This window comes from Agelaius phoeniceus, chromosome 1, assembly GCF_051311805.1.
Source record: "Agelaius phoeniceus isolate bAgePho1 chromosome 1, bAgePho1.hap1, whole genome shotgun sequence".
NCBI classification, from domain to species: domain Eukaryota; kingdom Metazoa; phylum Chordata; class Aves; order Passeriformes; family Icteridae; genus Agelaius; species Agelaius phoeniceus.
Genome location: NC_135265.1, coordinates 55,904,026 through 55,920,792, shown reverse-complemented (window position 1 = coordinate 55,920,792; position 16,767 = coordinate 55,904,026). Strand labels below are relative to the sequence as shown.

General features: G+C 37.2%; 1 protein-coding gene across 9 annotated transcripts in view; it reads right to left on the bottom strand.

Moving 5' to 3' along the window:
• Positions 1-9,810: 9,810 nt before the first annotated feature.
• The window catches only part of GOLGA4 (golgin A4), a 77,250-nt gene continuing 70,293 nt past the window's right edge, over positions 9,811-16,767 (bottom strand). For 3 of the 9 annotated variants that reach the window (XM_077179243.1, XM_077179276.1, XM_077179284.1), the window contains 2 exons: positions 15,038-15,133; positions 9,811-12,679 (listed from right to left, as the gene is read on the bottom strand). In XM_077179243.1, the coding sequence (XP_077035358.1) occupies positions 12,650-12,679; positions 15,038-15,133 (126 nt within the window). In that variant the 3' untranslated portion in view covers positions 9,811-12,649. Of the gene's footprint in view, positions 12,680-15,037; positions 15,134-15,180; positions 16,654-16,767 lie in introns of those variants that run through there. The other 6 variants (XM_054646336.2, XM_054646346.2, XM_054646357.2 and 3 more) reach the window with 6 other exon arrangements.

The window sequence follows — 16,767 nt, the reverse complement described above, 5'->3', positions numbered from 1 at the left end:
GAAGAGTTTGTGGCATACCATCCTGTGAAGCTGTTGCTGATGGCTCCCGGATTATATCATCATGATTGTTCCGTACATCATGCTGTGTTTGTCACCCCATCTGCAAGGGCCCTGCAGAAGATGACAGACACTATCTTTGTATTTAAAAACAAAAAGGGTAGTAGTGCCTAACTACTGGCCTGGAGGGCCTACAGTTTTAATTAATCTCAATTATAATTTTATACCTGAAATGTAAGTAATTATATAATTACCTTAATTGTATCACTTGACTGGTCTGGGCTGTTGGGCAGCAGGTCTAGGCTGAGGGGGACACAGGCAGTTGGTTGGGACATTGGCCAGTTAGCTGGGTGGCAACTGATTTAGCCAATCAGAAAAAAATGCGTAGACTTTCAAAGCTGTATAAGGCAAACAGCTCTCAATAAAAGTCAGCTATTGTCACATGAACATGGAGTTTTGTGCCATTGCTTTCATCTCAACTGCAATGAACAGGGACTCAGACTACCTTTCATACTGCTAACAGCAAGCAGTCATCATAGTTTGCATCTCTCATTCTCTGACAGCCAGCATATGGTCAGAAATACAGTTTTGCTGTACATATTCATATAGTATATATTTAAAAATGTGCACAGACACTTTGCAAGTCAAACACAGGCTTCTTTTTTGTTCACTAGCATTGGTCTCACTAGTAGAATTGTGACAATGCAATTTTATTTTAGTGAGATCATGCTCAGTTACTCAAACTGAACCTCATTACCACAGCTCAGGGATTGATGGATATTTTAAATTCTTTTATCATTTTATCATAGCTTTTATCACCATAACAACAGGAGATACACTTTAATTTGACAATATGCTATTACCAAATCTTCTTCTAATTTATTTTGTTATATACCACTTATAAGAAAGACCAGTGGATAAAAATGTGTAAATGCAAAAATAAGCCATGTGGCAACATACTCCAAAATCACATGCAATAAGTCTCAGGTAGTTACTCCTAAAATTGCCACACCAGCTCCATGAGGCCTCTCTTAAGCAAAATGATAGAGAAATTTTGTTTCCTTCAGGTCCATTGAGAGATGCCCCACAGGACCACTGTAAGAAAGGGGACAGGTTATCAAGGTACTTGAGCCATGGTTAAGGAAAAGTGAAGCTCCATCGGTGGAGAATTCAGAGCACCTAAAGCTGGGGTTTCAAGAATGGTCCAGAGATAAAACCTCTCTCTTATTTATGACTACACAGAAACTCCAGAAATACTAACCACTCTACACCAAAACTAGTTTCTAGTACCTCCTAAACAATCATTGGAATGCAATAATATATATGATACCCCTAAAACATAATTCATGGAAATCCTTGATACTTAAGAAAGTTGATGTGCTCTTAACTGGACTTGCTTGATAGCATTGTTTCAGTCTCATCTAACTTAATGTTTCTTGACCATGGTGAGAACCCATGGCTGAATTTTAACCTCAGACTAGGTGAGGCTATTGAATGAAATAAGCAGTTTGGAGAAAAATATATTGCCTGTTTTCAAAAGACATTGTTCCAGGTTATAGCTCCTCTCTATAATCTTTTTAATAACTTCATGGGGATTATAAGTAATGGAGTTGAATGCTGAAATGGTGACTTTTTACAAGAGAGCTTTTTTGTAGAAAACTACCTCTTTACTGCTAACTGTGGAACTTCTGAGAAAAGTGCTGGGCCAATGAGAGAAATACATCAAAGAGAAATGGTAAATCAACTCTTCCTACCAGTTGTTGTTTTCTGTCCCAGATCAGGAGGGGAATAGACCTGCCACAAAAACTGCACTTTCTACAGCAACCTCAGGCTGCCAAAAATTTGCATATCTGAGATACAGAGGCACAAAGGATTTTTATTACAGTTTTTGTAAGTAGCTGAGTCCTAGGCTCGCTTAGTAGATGAGTTGCAAATCACCAACAGCTCTTCCCCCTTCTTCTAGAGGATCCCCAGGAGAACAGGACAATTTCCTAAGGAGAACCAATATGCTGCGATGTTGCAGTGAAGACAATAAATCATGAGATGCTGGAAGCATCTCATGAAAAAATCAGACTGATTTCAACCTTGAAGGACTAACCAATGATGAGACCTAAAAAACAAATTAATTATTATAAAGCAGGAATTATTGTTTTCATTAATAGAGTTTTAAATCTATGTGGAATTAACTAGGCAAAAATTATACCAATTTACGTGCCTTTAAATTTATGTCTTAGCTTTCTATAAAATTACAGCATAAGACAAAGATATGAGGTATATAATTAGATAGATAGATAGATAGATAGATAGATAGATAGATAGATAGATAGATATTCAGCCTGCTTCCTTTGATTTTCATCTCTTAGTGAACCTCCACTGATAGAGGTTCAGTCTGGATCTAACCCACAGAAAGTCAGGGAATAGCTCCCAGAAGCTTTAATGAAGCCGGACTATTTAGAATTTTTAAACCAAATACAAGTGGATTTTGTCTCATTTTTCTCATGTGACTACATCAGAACTAAAATCACAAGTGGGAAACATGTCCTAGACATGAGAAAGTCATGGAATACTTGCCCCATGATGGATTCTGTTTTTCTACATGATATTAAATCTCACTGATTTAGCCGTTGAAGTGGTATCTCTTCTTTCTGATTTAGCCTCAATTTTTAAATGTATTTGGCTGAGATCCTAGTGGTCACACAAGCTTTGGCCACTTGTTGAAAGGTCCACTTTACACAGCTTTCAAATATCTTGTTTGGCATTCTTGGCACATCTGCTATCCATTATTCAGCTATTCAATGTTTATTATTCCACATGTTAACTATCATACACTCCTTGTATGAAAAGTTCATACAAGCAATAAGCTATTTTAATCTTTGAGAGATCCAAACCTATTCTCTACACAGAGAAGACACTTTTTGAAGTTATGTGTGTGAACCCAAAGCTTGAGCTTTAACCAAATAACCCCTCTCCTATCCAATTGTTTGTAAATTCTCTGCTATGGCTTAATTTGGTGTATATTGCACCTACAGAGAGTTCAGAAAAATAAACTGTGGGACACTGTAGAACTCCATAGGACTAGCTATTGGCCTGAGCTATGCCAGAAGCAACATAGTTATTCAGCTTAATAATGTGGAAAACACTGAATCTGGGCATCTGGTTAGCAAGAAGGATATTGTTTGATGCCAGTGATTTTAGAAAATATAAACAGTAAAAAAAAAAAAAATGAACATCTCAAACCCCCCTGCTCTCCACCAGGACAGAATTACAGAATTTTTTGGCAAGTACAATTAAATTTAAATCAGTGGATTTAAGACAAGGAATTTGCATTCCCCAGAGTGATATTCACTATAAATAATGTAGAGAGAAGCACAGCAGATGTGATAACACAGTAACACAGCAAGCTCTCTTGTTTATGAGCAACATTATTCATATACCTCAGTGACTGGCCTGGCTATAAGAGAGATTCTGGGACAAATTCAGCAGTAACAACCCTGCCATCACATAGATTAACAAGAAAATATGACAAATTTGGAGGTCAATGTGACAGTTCCATGGTTCACTCTCTGATTTCTAACAAGTTGCTTATAGCATCACTCTATTAAAACAAAGTCACACACTCTTAGACCAGCCAGGTGGTACTAGTAAGGTTCGAAAAGTCTTGGGATGTTTTCCAAAATGGAGACAGCAACTGTTGTGCCCAAACTGTGAGACTTTTTTGGTATAGTTTCCTCCATCAAAAATAAAAAGTCTAAGCTCAGTCATAACTCCAATTTCAGAGAAAAGCAGAACCTCTGGAAAAAATTAAGAGTATATTATGGTTCCCTGGCCTCCTTCTGAGTGCCTAGAGACCTGCATGTCCCAGGTGAAAGCAAGCCATGCTTCTGTCCTCAGCAACAAAACAAACAAAACAGGGACCAGCCTGGTTGGGCTGGTCACAAAGCACATAAAATCAGTTGAGATATTAATTGCCCTGCCTTCCCTGACATATGATAAATCAGTCCAAGCATCCCAGTGAAATACATTAAACAAACTATGCTCACAACTATTTGACAGCAGCAGTGACATATAAGATATACTGCATTTATTTGATCCCTAACTACAGTATGGCACTACCACTGCCACAAAAGGCTTTCTGAAAACCATCAGGATCCTGATGATGTCTACAAATATACCTAAGTTGACTTCTATTTTTAGTCAATATTAGAGTTTATCTAAAATAAACATTAATTACAGCTTCTCTAAAGTCACACACATTCTTATTCTCAACTTAAAAATAAGCTGTTGATTTCATGCATTTGCCTCTTATGTTCAATCTCCCCATTTTATATAAAACAAACAGGATGTCTGTGCTGTCTAGCAGCTCATTGAAAGTCATTCTTTATCCTCTCCCTTAAAAACTTATTTCCAAGGAAATACTGATGCACAAGCCCTGGAAAGGGTCAATGAAGGCAACTGAAATAAAATGTTTAACAAATAATTGAACATAAAAGAGGAGCTGAGGAGATTACCTGTACAATGCAAGGCTGGCTGTGGCTGTGACTGTTGCCCAGCAGCTCTCCAACCTGCAGTGTTCTTGCCAAGAGGAAACTGCTCTGCCCAAACTTCTGGCTTGCCCTGTTACTTTACTGAGGTGTCCACATGCACCCGGCCAGGTGTGACATCAAAGTGTTGCTCTCCAAGCAAGAAGGCTCTCAAGGCTCTCTCTAATTACAAAACCTTTTTTTTTTTTTTAAAGAAGTTTTCATATCACCACAAAGAACTAAGAAAGTGCAGCCTATACTGTATATGCTTAAAAGCCTAAACCTAGCAGGTTCTATGTGTGGCCATGAGCAAAACACTACAAAGGCACCACATCTCCTTGTAAGACCTAATTCATGCTGGCCATTGTCATGGGTACATTCTTCTCTCTATTATCATACTGAGCAAGTCACATTTAAAAAAGACAACATTAAAACCCCAGCAGATGTAGGATAGATACAACTATATATAAAGGCACACCCAGATTCCCAGGGACTAGCATTGCAGTTTCATATTTACTCACTGGTTGAACAAGGAGAGTACTGTAAGATCAGCTCAAATTCCATACTGTTTTTAAGTAGCATGTGAATACTTGCATCTTGAGGAAGAGAACACACAACCAGGATCTCTCCTGCTCATCCTGTATCTATCTAGCAACATTTCTACCAGTTCATTCTAGAAATGAGGTCCCACCCTAGCAGAACCTGAGTAAAATACACAGAAACTGTGCTTCACCTCAAACAGTTTACTATTCTGAGAATCATTATGTTCTGAATGTGCTGAGGCTGAGAGGGGAAAAAGAATTCACATTTAATTTAGCTAATGTTGTGGTTTAATGAAAGTCTGGTTTTCAGTTGGGGGGAGGCGGGGGGCAAAGGTGGCTCCCTGTGGGGACCTGCTGGAGCTAGTGAACTGGCTGGTTTTGAAGGGCCAATCAGCTGGCTAAATTTGGGGATTGAGGCCTTGTTGAACCACTTGAAGGAGTTAAGCACAGTCCTGTAGAAAAGCACATTTTAAAAATAAGGCAGCCTGGGAAAACTCTTGGCTTCTGGCTTTTGAACAGGCTGGACTGGGCCAGGTCTGCATGGCGGGGCCAGGTTGCCCTGGCCCTGCCCAGCCAGGTTGGCACACAGCTCGGTTGGGATTTCTGCCACCGCCAGGCCATGCCATCGGGACTATCCCAGCACCACAGTGTGAGATGCAAAGCTGTGTTTCGTGTCAGGTACAAACAGGCGAAGTGTGTACTTGTGAATGTGAAATGTGTGGACATTGACAATGGGATAGTTGCGAATTCTAATAATAACTGATGAAAAAAAAGCATGGAAAAAGGCCTTTGAACCTATCTTTTGTTTGCAATTAACCCTGGTTGATTTAAGAGCATTGGAATTAAGGTGTTTAGGATGTTGCTTTTTGCTTGCATTTAATCCATAAAAAAGCTCTGCAATAATAACCTTTTGAAGCATAATTTTAGAATATTACTTGTATCCTTGAAACTATAGCTTTAGAATATATATAGGAAATATGCTTATCTCACGCCTTATTGAAGCAGAGAAAAACAGTTTGAGAAAGGAAGATGAACATCACCTCAAGGATTTATGGTTTCGATGAAGGGAAGCTGGACATCACTGTTACGAGATTTATAGTCTGCAATTAAAAGGTGAACACATCTGGGGAGCTGGACTCCACCAGATGGGATTCGTCTTTCCTCTTTCGGAAACTGGACCATCACCATCTGGGGATACTCCTTTGAAAATACATCCTGAGAAATTAAAATCACAATAGTGTATAGAATTGTGATGTAATAATTTAAATAAAAATTGCTGATGAGTAAAAATTGGAAATAGAAACTGTTGGAAAAAACTGATGAGTACCCCTATAAATACCAGTAACCATCAATTATCGGTGTGCAGTTGGAGGGAAAACTTCCCCCACTGTACCCACTCCTGTATTGCTCATACTTTACCATATTAAATAAGAAATTGATTGCTGTTTGAATATTGGCCTAGTCAAGCTTTTTATTCATAACAACAGGCAACTGTGTGGCCAGGATCGCGCCAGGAGTGGCCCCACCGCCAGGATCCATGTGGCCAAGGCAGTGCCACACAGCTGCGGCTATTTCTGCATGTCTCCAAAATGAATTTTGTTTATTCCGGGACCCGCGCCGGGAGTGGCGCCACGGTCAGCACTGAGGGCAGCCCCGAGGCAAGGGGCGGTTTGGGTTGGGGGCGGCCACCGCCATCCTGGTCTGGGAGTGGCCATTTGGCTGGGACTGCGCTGCCGAAATCAGTGCAAACGCGGCCGCACCATGCGGCAGCGCCTGTCTCAGCATGACTCACAATGGACTTTGTTTGCTTAGCCACTCTTAGCCAGCTTCGCTGCAGACAGAAGGACAAAAGGAGCGGCAGCGGTTTTTTTTCCTTTCTTCCCGCACCTTGTATGAAAGAAAGGCACAGGGGCGGTGCCAGCAGCCAGCGTGGTCTGTGCAGTGCCAGCAGAGACCACATGATCAGCAGCAACAGACACTGTGATTCCTCAATTGCAGAGCCTGGACAAAATCAGCCTTTAAATATTTTCAAGACTCTATACTGTTTTAATTGATAAAGCTTGAGAACAAATGAACCCACGAACACTAATTTTCTCCTGAGTCAGGAAAAGGAAAGGGTGAAGACATGTAGAGAAAACATGAATCCTGAGGTCAGTAAAGAAGGAGTCAGATTCTAGATGGGGGGGCAGAACTGAGGAGATGCCTCAGTCTTGGGCTGAAATTCTCTTGTAAGCCATGGTGATGGACTATGATACATCAAACTCTTGTTTCCTTGTAACTTATGAAAATGCATTCAGGGGATGTAGTGTTTTAACCACAGCCATGAACAGAGGCACCAGTGCTAAAGTGAGCAGATGTGGAAGTGATTTTGATTCAATGAGAAATTTGAACAGAGAGAGATGAGAAACCTTGCCCCAGTGATAGTAATAGAAAACCCTCTGTTCCCAGAGATGGATGAAGAGAACGTTTATTTTATGCTAGTACAGCTCATCCTTAAAAGAGCACCCCAATAAGTTGACATGGCTCATGAAAGCAGCTGTGAGATATCTGTAAGGTATGGCAAGGACTTTTAACGCTGTGAACAGATTTTCCTTTCCTGGGCAGCTGATTAGCTGTGCCATTGAAGCCACGAGAGAGCTGTTTCTTGTGGAAAAGTCTTTATAGCATGACAAGAGAGACTCTTCTCCCTAAGGAGACTGAAGAAAGACTATTCTATAAGTGACAAACTGACTGAAAATCCCAAGTTTTGTCTTTTTACATTTTCAGTGGGAAAGAAAAGAAGGTGGGGGGAGAGTTTGTTAAATTAAGAAACTTATTTTTCATTTGCTGTTTCAAGAAAAAACAGCTCTTTTGTGAAGTCATTAAAGCTTTGTTATGGCCATCAATATGAGCAGATGCCTAGCAGCCTCTCAGCTATGTGAGGAATATCCAGACCAAGCAATGGTGTAGCTATTCATAGATGCTGGTTCTCAATAGCACTACCAGTGTGGGATTTTCAAACTCTCTTTGGTTGTATATATTCATTATATGGAAAATTAGAAATGATAGAACAAAAGCAGTAAATTGCATGTTCTTCTACATTGTGTCTATCCATGCTCTAACAGTTGCTACCTTTACTTTCTCAGGCTTTCATTTACACTGATTCTAGCCTTCCTCTGTTAACACTGAGTTAGTTTCCTGTATGCACTGGAGTAATTTCAAAGGCACATTGATTGACTTAAAGGAAGTACATCTCTGGAGATTTCTTTTGTTGTAGAACAGTGGCAGCCATTATTTCCTGCAGTTGCCATGTGACATATCAGAGAAAAAATATTTAAGCTTATGGTAATTACATATTATTTTATGGCTGTACTAACACATCATGGAACAGCAATGGATGGTAATGGAGCTAAGTGTAGTGCAGGAATCTGCTGTGACACATGGCTTGCATCTCTTGGTTGCAACTTTCAGAGCAGTCCAGGTTACCTGGTGGCCATTAGGCAAATATTAGCTGTTTTCTAATTAGTTGAAAGTCACTTTGATTTAGCGGGTAACTTTTCAAAATGGAGATGAAGGCCTGTGTGACTGTGGGGGCTGACCATGTCCTGCACATGTGTGTGGAGAGCATCATGGATGTTGCAGCCAAACCAGGTTTGCATGCCTGTGGCTGAGACACCTTTGCCTGATTGTGTCAGGACAGCTTGCATGTCCAGCATTTCTGTAAGTGTTTAACTTTGCTTAAAGGAAAAGGAATGAACAGCAGACTGTATCGTCAGTTACATGGCCCTTTTAGAACAGTAGATAAATAAGACAGGAAAGAAAAGAAAAAGAAGAGAGGGTGAGGTGAAAAGTTAGGGTCTTCCTTTATGGTAAAGAAAGTTGTAATTAGGCTGAGCTTCTACCTTCTACTTCCCTGAAATGTGTTTTCACAGTAAAGGAAACTGTCCTGACCTTGAAGCCCTGCAGTGAGTGTTAGCTGCATGTTATTTAAAGCACACCACACTTCAGCCCCAAGATTCCAGTGTTGTTACTTAATTAAATCTGATCCAACCAAATATTCAGTACAGGAAGTGTCTAGCTGTAGTGGGTCTAGTGCTAGCTAAGCGCCGGTGCATTTACTTGAGTATATTTACTCATTTTCTCTCTGTGAGATAAGCATTCGGAGAAAGAGGGCAAAACAGGCACAAACCTTAAAGAGTATAAAGAAAAAACTTTATTAACAGAATTAAGAGAAAAAAATAAGAAAAATCAGAATAAAACCTTCAGAACAAAGGGGATCGGTTCTAAACTGAAAGAGGAGAAATTTAGATTAGCTGTTAGGAAGAAACTCTTTATTGTGGGCATGGTGAGGCACTGGAACAGTGAAAAGTTGTAAATGCCCCATTCCTAGAAGCATCCAAGGCCAGGCTGGAGAGGGCTCTGAGCAACCTAGTGAAAGATATCCTGCCCATGGCAGGAGGGTTGGAACTACATGATCTTTAAGGTCCCTTCAAACCCAAACCAGACTGTAATTCTATGATTATTCAAACTTTTACAAATCAAGCTTCTCTATTTGCTACATCCTCGTGCTAGCTTTTCAGCCCACCATATATCTGTTTTGCAGGTTGTGACCCCTTGGAAACTTCAATGTCTCCATTGACTTACAGTTTAATGTACTTGAATAGTTGTTCTTATGAGAATGATTTCAGCCTGGAAATATCTCAGCTAACAATGTCTCCAACAGGAGTAAGAACAAAACTGGTGTGTCCTTTAAAAGAAAAATCATACCAAAGTTGTTCCAAAATTATACAGTAAATAAACTTTATTTCATCTTAGCTCTATTCATATTCGTGCTGTCAACAGTCACAGATCAGCATATGATACAGTTATGTAGTAACTATTTACAATTTACAGGAACACATCTTTTCTTCAGAAAATATAAGTACAAAAGCTAGGAGTAAACAAACGAGGTACTGCAATTTGGATTTATTGTAGGCAAAAGCATATAGAAGTGACCTTCTAGCAAACAATCAAGATCAAATCAGGAGAGAATAGTCAAGAAGAGTGTCTAGTTCATCAGAAAAATCACCTCAATTGCTATCCATCCAAAATGTATTGCACAATTCAATCAAAAATAAAAAAAATAAATAGAAGAAACAAATTATTTATTTCAACTTTTAGAAAACACTCAGTAAAACCTGTATAGAGATACAGTAGCAGGCAATTCTTTCCTAGGATAAAGTCTTTTCTCTCCTTTAAAAAAATAACCTTTAACACAAAATAGAAGACAGTATTCAATAGTAGAGAAATAACCAAATAACCCCTGATTAGCATTTCTGCCAAGGCAGTAGATTATATTCACAGTCCAAAGGTGGTGGTGAGTTTTGGTTCTTGCTGTTCTGTTTGTGACCTTGAATAATAGCTTTTCTTCTCGTCCCTTCTCAAGAGGCAACAGAGATATAAACCTATTTTTAAGCAGCACTGTCATGAGACATTCTCATCACAAAATCTTCAAGATGGTCGTAGCCAAAACTGGAAGAAATGAAATCAAGTGTTACATTATTGAGAACAACTTAGAAGCTCTTAATATTAAAATAATTGCATGGTTTATTAATATAATCAGAAGACGGAAGAATTTCCATAAGTCAAACTACCAAACTATTTGAGCAAGCAATTCCATTCCGGTACCTGCAAAACAGTTGAGAAACTGATGAAAACAAAACAAGGTGTAGCAAAATGGTCAGCAGTCTCACTGGAAATAGTCTACCACATCACTGCATATTAATCCAAACAAAAAAAAATTTGGACTCTCTTGCATAAGGCTTATCATCAAAACTGAAATGATGATGCAGAATTTTGGACCCAGCACATAGCCTCCTCTACAGGAAAATATAAATTGCCTTCACAATGAAGTCAGTATCTCCCTTAATTTCTAAGTTATATACATGCAAGAGTATGTGACAAAAATACTTGAGATTAAGTTGGCAACTACAATCTAATAATGGAGTATGAACAGTTTACATATACATTAGCTGATGTTATGAAAGTGTAACCAATAATTTCTGACAGTAAGGTCAGTATCAACAAGCCTTTCTGTGATATGTTTCAAAGGCAGCTCAGACCACCTAAATTTTTTTACACCAGCATTACAGACAGCATGACAAGAATCTAAGTTTCAAACATATCTTCTGAAACCTATTCTGCAACAGTGTTGTAAATAGGTTTGTTCCAATTGTAGATAATTGTATCTACAATTCAATTATTTTCAACAAAGGGATAGAGATAACAGTTGCTGATTTTGTCAGAACTGATGAAGGATGTTGGCAAACAGTCCAAACTCTACTGCATTTTAAGTGCAATAAAGTACATTCACAATTTTATTCAAAGATGGAAAAAACACAAAGTAGAAATCGTGAGTGTTAGAGAAATAATTTTTTTTCCTTTGGAAGAGGTATTATTTTGTGTTGAAGGCTGTGTTCACATGACAGCAGGAGAGGAAGATAACCTGTCAACTGCAATGTGGTAAATGGTAAATGGCAATGGCAATAGCCTAAGTTAATTAATTTTGCTCTGACAGTGATGGAGGCCAACAAATGCATTTCATCCAAGAGATAGCAACTGCTTCACATGCACTGAATCAACTCCTGGCAACTGTGCAAAGCTTTCCAGTTGCAAAGGAGGGAAAAAAAGTTGAACCGACCATATTCTATAGAATTCATCTGCAGAGTTTATTAAGTATGATACACCACTAGGGATTCAAATCATAATCTTTATCAGCCAGTGCAGGAAGTTTTTTCCTGTGTTGTTCCATAGCCCAGTCCTCTCTCAACCAGCTATTGCATGTGTGTTGCTTGTTTAGCTAGTCTAGTCTGATGCAACTTGCATCTTCAGGCCTACATCAGCTCTTCCATTCTTGTAATGCTACAACTATCATTGGAGATTCATAATTGAAGTAGCGTAACGAAACTTGAAGAAAGACACAAACTAAGAGCATAAAGCTCCCCTAATTGTTCTCCACCATCTCTCTGCTTTAGCATCTTTTGATATCAAACCAAAGCTGTGATTCAGAAAGGTACTAATGTTTAAACCCAATTATATCCCAAACCCTCTGCAGAGAATATTCATCTTTTTAAAGATAATGCATTTTCATATTTACAAGATGTAATAATTAATTTCAAGCAGTACAGTATGTCTCCCACAAACCTGATTTGTTTGCCTATTCAAAAAAGGAAATTAAAAAATGAATAAATACAAAACAAAGCCAAGTGCAATAAAATTCAATATTACATATTAATTGATTTAAAATCTGATTTCATTTCTACTACTGAGATTTTTGTGGCTCAATCAACATTTGAAATTATACTTAGGATTAGGGTCACTCAAAAAGATCGGTTTTGAATCAGTATTTACCATTTTCAAACTCAGCTTTGTAAAACAAGACATGATTAGGAGGAAAACAAAAATTATCATATGCATATACAACCAAAATTTGTTCTTTAATGAAGGAAAGCAGGCAAGAAAAAAAAACAGAAGAACCTTTAATTGCATAATACAGATTTCATTTTACATAAAACAAGAATGTATTATACTTCACTCACCCACACGCTAGCTAAGCACAGACTGGTGGCATATTCAAAAGATACCACTGCGAGGTGAGGCAAACTACAAAGCCAGGAAGAAAAGAGCTTATTGGACTATTTGATTGATAGTGTTATGTAGTGTTAACAAATAAGAACTCTGTGGACATCTATGGATGAAATGCTGCAGTTAGATCACAACACCAACATAGTAAAAGCCAGATTACTGAAGATTACATTGATCTAGCATATATTTATTAACCAGGAACTGCTACGAGTTTTCAGAAACTTGTTAAATATATGTCCACTAAGAGGGTATAAAATTACTCACAGATACTTTAGTACCACACACTTAGTCTAGTAGCACAGTAAGTTAATAATTTACACATCAAAATTACTTACAGATGCATTAGCAATAAACTAAAAGCTCTATGTTAAAATGCACATTTATGCTGTAGTTCAGAACTTCATTGCTCCTGAGAGCTAAACATTGGATATTTTCATATACAGGTATCAGTCCAATATTAAGTATGGAGAGACATTAGTGCCATGTCAGTCAATAAATAAAAACTAAAAGAAACCAAGCATATTTCTTGATAGTATAATTTATAAAGACATCTCTAACTTTTTAGTTCTAAACAGAATTATGGAAGACTCATGACAGAATAATTTGTGCTTCAGCAAATGAACATATAATGTGGAAAGTAAAGGAAAAAATACTTCTTCCTTCATAATATGCTCTAATATTTGAGTTTCCATTAGATGTGTAACTCAGTCTCTTTGTGGATTTGGAAAGGAGAGAATTCATAGGCCAGATATGAGCCAAGAAGGGACTGCTATGTGAAACCCAAAAGCTCTTTGAACAAAGATATAAACAAATCAAAGCACTTGTAGCCTACAAAAAAATCTCACTGTGTGTTTTAGACAAAATTTAATACCAAGGATGAAAATTTGTTGGATGAATTCAAGTTAAATTTTTATTTTGTATCAGAAGTTGTAAATGTCTGTTGTAGAAAGAACAGGTTTAAATATCAAAAAGCTAAAGTGGCTGCAAAACAAGGCCCATCTCTCTTTTCTCAAAATCTTTCCTAAATATTACTCTGGCTTATCAAAACAAAACAAAACAAAACAAAATAAAACAAAACAAAACAAAACAGTCTCAGCTTTCTATTTTAATGTCAGAGAGAGAAAATAATGCTTTGAATACATGATACTGGAGCTGCAGTATAATCAATATTTTTATCCTCTAAAAGTATTTGAAATATTTAAGATTGCAAGGCTCTCAAACATACTAAGTGTACAAGAAAATGTTAAAGTACTTAACACTTTCCTCAAATGTGATACTGCAAGATGAAAATACAGACTTTTAATTTTTTTTTTTTGTGAATCAACAGGACTTTAATGTATCTACAAGTGAAATTAATTTTTATTTTATTCTGTATTTGCAAGTATGAAATAAATATATATGCAAGGTCAGTGAGAGAAACAGAATGCAATTCTTCCTCTCACTTTAATTCCTAAATATTTCACTAAGGTGACCCACAAAGAGAGGGTTCACAGTGTTGATTCCAAATCAAATGTAGAGGAGACTATTACTGTTTTTATTTTAATTAAAAGTAGCTCCTATACATAAAACAGTAAAAGTAATACCTAAGAAATGCTTATGCTCAAATAATTTTACCTCCTTATCTGTTTCTCAAAGCCAATTTCACCTTTCTAGTAAATAGGTCAACTGCTAAATACTAAGCAAATGTCAAAAAAAAAGGGAAAAAAACCAACACCAAACTGTTTACAACTCTTATTTTTGACCTGTCCTGACCCAGAGAAAACTAACATATTTTCGTATTTTTTCAATACAAAAATAAAGCAGGATCATACAAAAACGCCCAAAACCTAATCAAAATCCCAAGCTTGTTAGGATACCCACTTAAGATAAAATAGTACACATCATACTTCAAACACATATCTCAGGTGATTGAGATAATCAACTTTCTATTCTACAAGCAAAATGCCTGTTGTTTTTGCCAGAAATTTTATCTCAGGGCTGGTAATGTTTCTTGATATATTTTTATAAAAACTGGTATGACTCCACAAAAACGTCTAAATTCAAGAAGCATTAATTTTATATTATTTGATATGTCAGATTACTTTTTTAATTCCACAGAATAGTAGTGATACTTGAACTTGCTTTGGTCCTATCCATCGCTATCAGAAATATGTCTTAACTGACGAAAAATACTAGTAAAGAAAACATGCTTGCTTTTTTTCTCACTCTTGCTATAAATTCAAAACTAGAGCTGGAATTTGATATTCCACTGAAGAAAAGTGAAGTAAGGAGAAAAGAAGTCCACCTGAATGTGGACACAAAGAAAAGAAGACATAAAAATTTTCTAATTCCTTATTCTTGAAACCTATTCCTCTTGCATAAAATTGATTTACTTACATAACTTACCACTGGTCGAGCGTCTTCTCGTTCTAGTATCTTCTGAGTCTGATCTGCTGGGAACTTCAGCACTGTTGTTATGACCTTGGCCATTGTCTGAAGAGATATAGGTTATCCATACATAATTCCACATCCACAAAGATGTCCGTAATATTTTAAATTAATTTAATTTAGTAATACTGGATACTATTTTTATTAATGTCAGTGGAAAACAGTGAAATCAGTAAGATATAACTATTTGTTTCACATTGTATATGCATAAAGTGAATTATATGAAAACAATTTTTGCACACTGTCACAAACTTCAGCTGCTGTAGTGGGATTTAAGTTCTATGGCATCTATGCTCAAATGATAGAGTCCATTAATAAGACAGCATACTAGATAAAGTGCATGCCTAGAAAAAGCAATCTGTCAATCTTGTTGCAGATATCCTGCCAAGCAAGAGGCAAATAATAAAGTTGGATTGGAGGGCAAGACAGTAAAACTTCTCAGCAAATACACATACACACCTTGGTAAAGCAGTTTACAAAAAATGTGTTTAATTACCCACATTAAAAGTCACTAATTCCTGACTCTTAGATCCGCATCAACCTCTACATTTCTCTTATGTCTCCAATACTGTAGACGAACCAGTGCATTCATTAATGTCTTGATTGCATTCCAGTATCATTTACTAGGATGCATAATTGGCAATACATCCTAGATAATTTGCACAGATTCTTTTGAACTCTGTTCAAAAAAGAGGAAGCATGTCCAGAGATATAACAATTCCACTACTGAATCACCTTTGAGACAAGGGATACATATTTGCACTAGTATAGGGGATCATGCACAGAGAAGGGCCACCAAAATGACCTTACAAGGCAGAATTAGATTAAAAAAATGTCTTTTCTTGTCCAGGAACAAAAAAGTTGAGAGAAAGGAACATCTGTACTGAGAAGATAAATTTACAGATATTTTAACTTAAGAACTGTGTTGGGGTAGTGGTGGAAAGCACAGTAATACCTTACAAGCATACTTAAAACTGTTTTAAAAAGTTCTATCATTTGCATCATCACTGCTCATGGTTTTCCAGTTCATGAAGCAGGATGAAATCAGTTCTTAAGATATATCCATAGATTTATGATTATGTGAGATAATCCTGAAGAAAGCAAACACGAAGCTCAGTGTCCTCCAGAAACACATCTAATGAATGAAAGGAAACCAGCATATGAAATCAAGAAGCCTACTGTCCAGCTTTTCACTACTTTTGAGAGTGAATTAATAACATCTAAGGTATACAGATTCTATAAATACTATGAAACATCTTTAAGCAACTACTGAAGAGGTATTTCACCATCTTCAGCTGGTAACACAGTTACTAACAAATTGTTATTTAATCCAACTGTAACTTACCATGTCTGTGTCAAGACTACATGAAAAGATCACTTTTGCTTATATTCTGCATACCAGCTTTCATTTTACATAAAGTTTGACTGACAAAGAGACTTTTACTGATAAAACTGTATCTACCCATAATGGTTTTTGTCTTGATGGGGTGAGAGATGTGAAAACTCCCTCCACCTACCACTCATCTTGGCAGGCTGATGAAGTCTTGAAGTTATGAATCATGTCTCTTTGGGAAAAAATGTGAAAGCCTATTGAATACTTTATTGTCAGAAATAAACAGCACATAACAAATCACAAACACATGATAGTTCACATCATACAGCAAGATCACCTGTCAGCA